The 8,265-nt window shown below is 60.3% G+C and overlaps 1 protein-coding gene across 1 annotated transcript; it reads left to right on the top strand.

The window, feature by feature from the left end:
• The first annotated feature begins 307 nt into the window (after positions 1–307).
• Positions 308–6,763, top strand: XIRP1 (xin actin binding repeat containing 1). The gene is made up of 2 exons (XM_027835759.1): positions 308–3,048; positions 3,088–6,763. The coding sequence occupies exons 1-2, from the start codon at positions 308–310 to the stop codon at positions 6,761–6,763; spliced, it is 6,417 nt and encodes a 2,138-aa protein (XP_027691560.1).
• The last annotated feature ends 1,502 nt before the right edge of the window (positions 6,764–8,265 follow it).

The raw sequence follows: 8,265 nt of genomic DNA, 5'->3' as shown, positions 1-8,265 counted from the left end.
TGTGTGTGGTGTGGTGTGTGCTGGGTCCAGAGAGACCCCTCTGCAGAAGCCAGGGGACTCCAAGCAGAGGGTCCACGACTAGGGTAAAGACTTGAACCCGACCAACGAAGGACGAGGAGAAGCCTTCAGCTTGGTGGTCCCAACCTATCCTAGACACAAATGGTGGGGCCAGACCTGGGATTGGGCATCATCTCTCCTAACCCACGTCCCCAGCATGGCAGTCTTAACCGTGTGCTGTGTCCTCACTAACTTGCCTACCATCCCCCGGCCCATGCCCTCACCTATCTCCCCTTATCTCCCCACAAGGATGGCTGAGGGCAAGGTCCAGGCGTCACCTGCAATGACCTTCCCAAAGACCGGGGAAGACACACTGGCATTGCCACCACCCCCTGCCCAGGACGAGTTGCCCCTTCCCCCGCCCAAGGAGGCCTTCTCCAAGTTCTACCAGCAGCGACAGGCCAATGAGCTCAGGAGACTCTATCGCCACATCCACCCCGAGCTCCGCAAGAATCTGGAGGAAGCTGTGGTCAAGGACTTAGCTGAGGTCCTGGAGGCCGAGGACCCCACAGAAGGCGATGTCCAGTCCATGCGCTGGATCTTTGAGAACTGGAGTCTGGACGCCATCGGTGACCACGCGCCTCCTCAGAGGTTGACAGACAGTGAGGCGGTACCTGCAGGGGATGTGCGGGCCACCTCGAAAAAGTTTGAGGATGGCTCCTTTGGCACTACGGACCAGGCACCAGCCAAGCCAGGGCCAATCCGTGGGGACGTTCAGACAGTCCGGTGGCTATTTGAGACCCGACCGATGGACACGCTGACGAGTCAGACAGATATACAGAAAGCTGTGCTCCGAGAGCCCCCACCAAGCGGAGATGTCCAGGGCACCAGGACCCTCTTTGAAACAAAGCCACTGGACAGCCTGGGCTGCCAGCCCTCTACCCAGGAGCAAAGTCCCCTGCAGCTGCGCTCAGAAATCCAAGAGTTAAAGGGGGACGTGAAGAAGACGGTGAAACTCTTCCAGACAGAGCCCCTCTGTGCGATTCAGGATGCCGAGGGTGGCATCCACGAGGTCAAGGCCGCGTGCCGGGAGGAGATCCAGAGCACAGCAGTGCGGACAGCCCGGTGGCTGTTTGAGACCCGGCCACTGGACGCCATCAATCGGGACCCAAGCCAAGTTCGAGTGATCAGAGGAATCTCTCTGGAGGAGGCAGCGCGGCCCGACATCAGCAACACCCGCTGGCTCTTCGAGACGCAGCCACTAGATTCTATCCGAGAAGTTACAATTGATGAGAAGGACTTTCAGCCTTCCCCAGATCTCATCCCCCCTGGCCCGGACGTACAGCAACAGCGGATGCTGTTTGAGACCCGGGCCCTGGACACACTGAAGGGGGAGGAGGCACCTGAAGGAGCCGTGACAGCCAAGGAGGAGGTGATCGGAGGGGACGTGCGTTCTACCCTGTGGCTGTTTGAGACGCAGGCGCTGGGTCCTCCCAGCAGCAAGGTCCAAGTGGGGCGCCTGCAGCAGGTCGGGCAGCGAGAGAGTGAGAAGGGAGACTCGGAGATTGCTGGACTTGAGCTGGAGAAATGCCCTGGCGGTTGCGCCTCCAAAATGGCGCTCAGCCAGCTTCCTGCTGGGGATAAGGAGGGAAAGGGAGATGTGAAGGCTTTCAAGAAGCTGTTTGAGACTCTTCCCCTGGACAGCATTGGGCAGGAGAAGGCCCCCGTCCCTACAGAGGAGAGCAAGCTGACGGGGGTGGTGTCTGCTGGACAAGTCCAAGCCAGCCAGGCCCTGTTTGAAAAATGGCCACTGTATGCCATTCAGGATGGCCAAGGCGGCCTCCATGCTCTGACTTCAGTCAGCAGAGAGCAGGTGGTTGGTGGGGACGTTCAGGGCTTCAGGTGGATGTTTGAGACACAGCCCCTGGACCGACTGGGCCAGGATCCAGAGAAGGTGGATGTCATCCGAGGCATCACTCGTGAGGAGGTCATGGCCGGGGACGTGAGCAGTGCACGCTGGCTTTTTGAGACACAGCCCCTGGAGGTCATCCATCAGCAGAAGAAGGAGAAAGAGGGCAAAGAGGAGGAGCCCCCATCGGCAGTGCCCCCGAAGTGTAACGTGCAGACCATCCGCTGGCTTTTTGAGACACACCCCCTCCACGCTTTGGCCGGAGAGTCAAGGCCAGAGGTCACAGGCACCGGTCCTCAGGCTGATGTCCGGTCATATACGTGGATGTTTGAGACCCAGCCCCGAGAGGGGCCGGAGGGTCCTGGAGAGCAGCACCTCCAGGTCAGACAGGCCTCCCTCCATACCAAAGACCAACAGATGGAAGCTCACATCTTTGAAACAGAGCCCCTGCTCCCCCCTTACAAGCTTGGGGGAAAGGACCCTGTCCATTACTGCAGCCGGGTGGAGATTCCAGTGGGGCAGGTCTCACGAAGGAAGGAGGTCTTTGAGGCTCCAGAGGTGACCGAAGGCCAGAAAGGACAGCTGGGGCCTGTGATTGCCCCTGAGCCCGTAATGGGAGGCTCAGTCCGCAAATTCACATGGCTCTTTGAGAATTGTCCAATGGATTGCTTAGAGAAGGCAGCGAGCGGGGGCATCCAGGAGATGCCCCCTGAGAAAGACGCAGCTCCCACTGCCACATCTGGAAAGAGGTTTGTCTTTGAGACCTGCTCCCTGGGGGAACTTCCAGATGATGTGGATGAGACTGAGCTGCAGAGAATCGAGAAGAAGACCCTGGACAGAGGTCTCAGCTCGTCCCAGACCCTCCGCTTTGAGAGCCAGCCGCTGTACGTGCTGCCAGACCGCCAGGGCCAGCTCCACGAAGTCACAGCAGTGAAGAAGGAAGAGATATGGAAGGCAGACACCTGTGGTGCCCGCTGGATCTTTGAGACCCGGCCCTTGACCCAAAGGCTGGGAGCTGAAGAAGAAATATTTGTCCTCCGAGCTGTGACCCAGGAGGACATCTGTCAAGGTGAGCTCAAAGCTGCACGTTGGAAGTTTGAGACAGAGCCTTTGGAGCCGGCAGCCAGCGCTGGAAAGGACAAGCCTGGCCTTCAGGTGGCCAGGGGAGAGCCCGCGGGCAGGGCCCCACGCTACGTGCGGACAGTGAGCATGAGCGATGTGCAGCAGGGGAACGTGCGCACCTCCACCTGGCTCTTTGAGAACAGGCCCTTGGACTCCCTGAAGGGCGGTGAGTCGGAAGGTAACGCGGAGGCTTCTGCCACCCCCGAGCCCGCTCTGTCCGTGCAGAGACAGGACAGCTGCCGAGGGGACGTCAAACGTTGCACCTGGCTCTTTGAGACCCAGCCCCTGGACCAGCTCCAGGAGCCGGCGCCCCAGGACGAGGTGCCCAGGGAGAAGCTACCGCAGGCAGACGTGAAGAGCACCACGTGGCTCTTTGAGAGCACCCCCCTGGACCAGCTGCATGACTCCGTGCCCGGGAAGGAGAGACCCCGGGAGCAGGTGCCCCAGGCAGACGTGAAAGGCACCACTCGCCTGTTTGAGAGCAAGCCCCTGGACCACCTGAATGCCCAGCCGGATGGAGAGCCAGAGCAGAGGGAGACAGCGTCCGGGGAGATCCTGACAATGCTGCACGGCACCCCTGGTGTCCTGCAAAGGGGAGGCATCCTCATCGAAGCCCACACAGCCCGGACGGTCCGAATGGCCAAATACCAGCTGCCCAGCCCTGGCAAGGAGCGGCCTCAGGTGCAGAAGGAGGAGGTGGTCCTGGGTGAGCTTCCGAGGATTCTGCGCCGCGTGATGCAAGGGCCAGACGTGGCTCCTCAGGGGCTTCTGGTGCAGAAGGATGAGGCTGGCCTCGTGAAGCTGGAGCCGCTGCCGCTCTCAGCCCTAATGGATGGCAGTGGACACAAGGTCTGGGACCTGCTGGCCTGGAGCCATGCCGCTGGTGGGACCAGAACGGGGCTGGTGATCCAGGAGACCGAGCAGGGCTTGGTGAAGCTGCTTGTCTACTCACTCCGGCTCCAGCTGGGGTCCCAAGCAGCCAGTGGGATGGCAGAGAGGGGCAGCGTCCAGCTCTTAGCTAGCTGTATCGAGAAGGGGGACCTGGATTCCCTTAAGAGCTTGCAATGGGAGCCCCCGACAGACAACCACAGTCCAGCTGAGGGGACAGCCACCCCGAGCCAAACCCCCCTGACAGCATCTTCAGCGAAGAAGGTCATCCACGTGGCCTTGCCAGAAGGTGGGATAGGGTGTGCAAAGAGCACAGGACCCACCTCCACCCAACTCCTGGCCAAGGAGGCTTGGGTCTCCCCAGGGCCGCAGGGCCAGGGGAAGCATGGAGGGGCACAGAAGGCCCCAGCGACCCTCGGAGACCCCCAGGGAGCCCCATCCGTGACCCCAGAGGGGCCGGGCCCTGACCTCCAGGTAGCCATGCAGAACCTCCGTCGGGCCACAGCTGAGGCCCAGACCCTCCAACACCAAGTGCAGAGCAAACACAGGCCGAGGAACGTCCCCTCAGCACGGGAGCCCCCCCAGAATGGCCAGACCCAGGAGCCGGCCCCGCAGAGCAGTCCCGCCCCCAGGATCTCCAGGGTAGTGATGCCTGACATCCAAATGACCTCCCTGGTCCGCAGTAAGGTCAGTGCTAGTCAGGAAGCGCCGACTGAGGGGTCGCTCAGAGGGAGGGTGGCTGTTCAGGATGGCATCTACACAGCTAAGCCTGTAAGGACCTTCATGCCCCGCGCTGGGGCCCCGCCTGCTAACGGGGAGCTGGAAGCCATGCCCCAGCCAGGGGCCCCCACCCCACCAAGTGCCGGGGGCCCGGAGGTAGGCTCAGGACCAGGGGGGGAAGGGAGCAGGGGCTGTGTACAGGCCGCCCTTGAGTCTCTGGGCAAGGCCAATATGAACGTATGCAAAGGAGACATCAGAGCAGCTCTCATCTACCAGGATGCAGCCCGCAGGGTCTCTGTACCCAGCCCCAGCCAAACCGCTGGCCCCAGCCAGCCAGCCCTTAATGACTTTCCTCCTCCCCCAGCTGCTGTGACTGGACCTGAGTTCTCACCCCTACCTGGCCCTGAAGACAGCACCCTTTCCCGTGCTCCAACCCCTCAGAAGCCCTATGCTCCTGTCCTCAGCCCTGTCTCTGGCCAGAGACCCCCAGAGAGACCAGAGGCAGAGTCCCCCAAACAGGAGACAACGGTGATGGTCACCAGGAAGAAGCCCGCTCTACCCCCCAAGCCTGCGCACCTCGGAGCTCCAGCCCAGATCCTTCCCCCGAAGCATGCGGCCGTCACTGGGACTGCAGGGGAGGCCCAGTCTCTGATGCCACCACGCGAAACAAGTGGATATGCAGATGGCCCCCTCAGCGGGAGGCCGCCCCCCAGCCTGGTCCCCTCTGCCTCCAAGACCTCTGAGAAGGAGGTTGTGGTCAACAGTGGCCGGGCCATGGGTCCTAGAGGGTCTCCCTGCACCCCGGCTACACTCAAGGATGATCCTGCCCCACTGCAGGGGCCAAGGGGGCTTCCCAGGCAGGAGTCAAAACCAGAGCCCGAGACCAATCAGCAGAAGCCTGGGGGAGAGATCCCCCAGGGACACGTGCAGGGAGCCAGAGAGATCTTTGAAAACCTGAAGAAGCAGCAGGAGCTGCAGGCCATCCTGAGCCGCGTGAAGGCCATTGAGGAGGACGCTGTGCGTGGGGTGGACGTGAAGGCCCTCCAGAGCCTCTTTGAGGCTGTTCCTGAGTGGGTGGGGAAAAGGCCCCAAACTTCAGACTCCAGGGAGGCCTGTCCTGGGCAGGCCTCGACTCCGGGCCCCAAGGGGGTGTCCTCGGTGGAGCTGGCCTTTGGAGACCTGGCCCGGGCCAGTGCTGAAGTGGCCTGCCTGAAAGAGCAGACCCTGGCCCGGCTGCTGGACATCGAGAAGGCTATCCGTAAGGCCCTCAGCTCTGTGTCCAGCCTCAAGCCAGAGGCCGACATTGTGGCACTCTCGGGCCTCCTTGGAGAGTCACTAGGGGAAGAGCCTTCAACCCCAGCTCCGAGAGAAAGCAGCATTGCCGAGGTCAGCATCCAGTCCAGTAGTAAGGTCAAATCAGAGCAGACTGGACCCGAGGGCAGGGAGCAAGCCCAGCTCAAGGGTCAGGCGGAGGCCGAGGCTCAAGCAAAGGCCCAGGACCTCTCTAAGGTGGAAAGTCAAGCCTCGGTGAAAGCCCAGCCCAGAGGACTGCCCGAGAACCTGAGAACAGAGCTGGGCATCGCCAGAGTCCTGCCTGCCCGCGTAAATTCTCCCTCCTCGCCGTCCTTCATCACCATTGAGTCAGCAGCCAGGAAGCCGGCAGAGTCTCCCAGCCCCAGGGACAGCCCCGACACGTCCCACCTGTCCCGGGACATTGCCCACTCTTTGCCCCTAGAAGGTATCCCAGCTGATCGAGATCACAGGGAGGTGAGGCAGGGCCTCGGCCAGTCGGAGCCAAGCCCTGGGGCCAGTCCCCTGTTCCCCAGGAGGCAGAAAAGCGTCTTGGAGCTGCAGACGGGCCCTCGGGGCTCCCAGTTATACGGAGCGACCCGGACAGTGACGGAGCAATATGAAGAGGTGGACCCATTTGGGAACAAGATCATCACGTCGTCCACCACGGTCACGAAGCAGGCCGACGGCCCGGCCAGCAGGGGCCACGGTTATGAAGTGGGCACCTCCCCTCTGCTGCGCCGCTACCTGCAGAGCACCTCCAGGGCCAACGGGACCCTGCATGAGGCTGGCATGGTATGCGTGACCTTTGGGAACTCCCGGCCAACCACCAAGTGAAGCCTCCTCCATCCCTCCACACGAGACAAGAGGTCGGCTCCCCCCACCGAGGGAAGCCCCCCGGGCCACTCTGGGGTGCCCAGGAGCCACCCCAAGCCTTGATCGTGCCTCCATCCCCAGCCCCCGCCTCCTGAGGGATTGAGGCTAACGTCAGTGATGGGCGGGGGCCAAAACCAAAGAGCAAAGTTCACTTGGGTGCGTTATTTGGTATTCTCTTTCCTCCTCTTCCCACGGTTTTTTTTCACTCTATGCTAGATGGGGGGAGAGGAGAAACGACCTTTTTTCTACTGGGGTAGGAGAGGTCAGGAAGGGCTCTCTGTCGTATGAGACGCTCCCTCTGGACAGACACACAGTTACACATACACACGTGCATGCTGACAGACATAAATGCAGGCATTCTTCCAGGTGCATCCCCATCAAGATGTCAATGCACACACGTTCCCTGAACTCACACAAATGTCCACGTAGTCCTATCACACACACTCTCTGAGGGGTCCCCCCAACATACCCAGACCTAGATGTCCTCTTCCTTTCCTTCATCCCCCCTCTCTGAGGGAAGGCCCCCTTTCATTCCAAAGTCCTAGAGAGTTCTCCTTCCCCCCCAGGAAAGGGTCAAGAGGAATGGGCAGAGCCACTTGGCTTGGGGTCAGCTCTGCTCTGGCTGTCTCTTCAGGCTCCAGGAGGCCTGCACACCCATCCTCCCCCTCCACCCAGCCTTCCTCAAACCAAAGTTCTCCAGATCCTCTCCCACCACATGCCCCACACTGCAATGGCCCTTTTCTTACTCTTTATAAACATGTTTTGGATATCATCTGCTGCCTGCTTTCTGTACTTGGGTATAGCTTTTTCCTTACATCTCTGTCCTGGGGGTGTGAATGGGAGGAGGCGGACTTGGGTGTATTTGGCTATGAATGGATTGGGAGGGGACGTCCAGAGCAGAGGTGGAGTCTCTCTGTCCAGCCATCACCACCACCGACACCACCATCTCCACCATCTCTGAATCTCCGAGCTGAAGGGCTCCCAGTGGCCACACGATCCAGCCCCCACCTGGCCCAGAATACCTTCTCCACAAATGGTCATCCAGCCTTTGCTTGGGGGCCTCCAGTAAGGCGCAGCCCACTGCCCCCTGAAGTAACTCGTTCTACTTTGAGATAGTTCCAATTGTTAGGAAGTTTGCCCTGCTGTGTTTAGTCGTGTCTGACTCTCCGTGACCCCATTTGGAGTTTTCTTGGCAGAGATATTGGAGTGGTTTGCCATCCTCTTCTCCAGTTCATTTTACAAATGAGGAAACTGAGGCAAATAGGGTGATACAGGATCATACAGTTAGTAAGTGTCTGAGGCCAGATTTGAACTCAGAAAGATGAGTCTTCCTGACTCCAGGCCCAGCGCTCTATGCACTATGGCGTTACCTAGCGGATCTAGCTTGTCCTGACATCAAGCTAAAATCAGGCTCTCTCTATACCATCCACCCATCCACGGCTCCTGGTCTTGCTTTCCGGTGC

This window comes from Vombatus ursinus, unplaced genomic scaffold (genome assembly GCF_900497805.2).
Source record: "Vombatus ursinus unplaced genomic scaffold, bare-nosed wombat genome assembly UNPS02014817.1, whole genome shotgun sequence".
NCBI lineage: Eukaryota > Metazoa > Chordata > Mammalia > Diprotodontia > Vombatidae > Vombatus > Vombatus ursinus.
This window is presented reverse-complemented; position numbering and strand designations above follow the sequence as displayed.

What these genes read in the sequence shown, in the direction of transcription:
- XIRP1 (XM_027835759.1), top strand. Translation starts at nt 308, where the DNA reads ATGGCTGAGGGCAAGGTCCAGGCGTCACCTGCAATGACCTTCCCAAAG. An exon ending in GCCAGCGCTGGAAAGGACAA is followed by an intron (nt 3,049 to 3,087) that starts GCCTGGCCTTCA and finishes GCCCGCGGGCAG; the next exon opens with GGCCCCACGCTACGTGCGGA.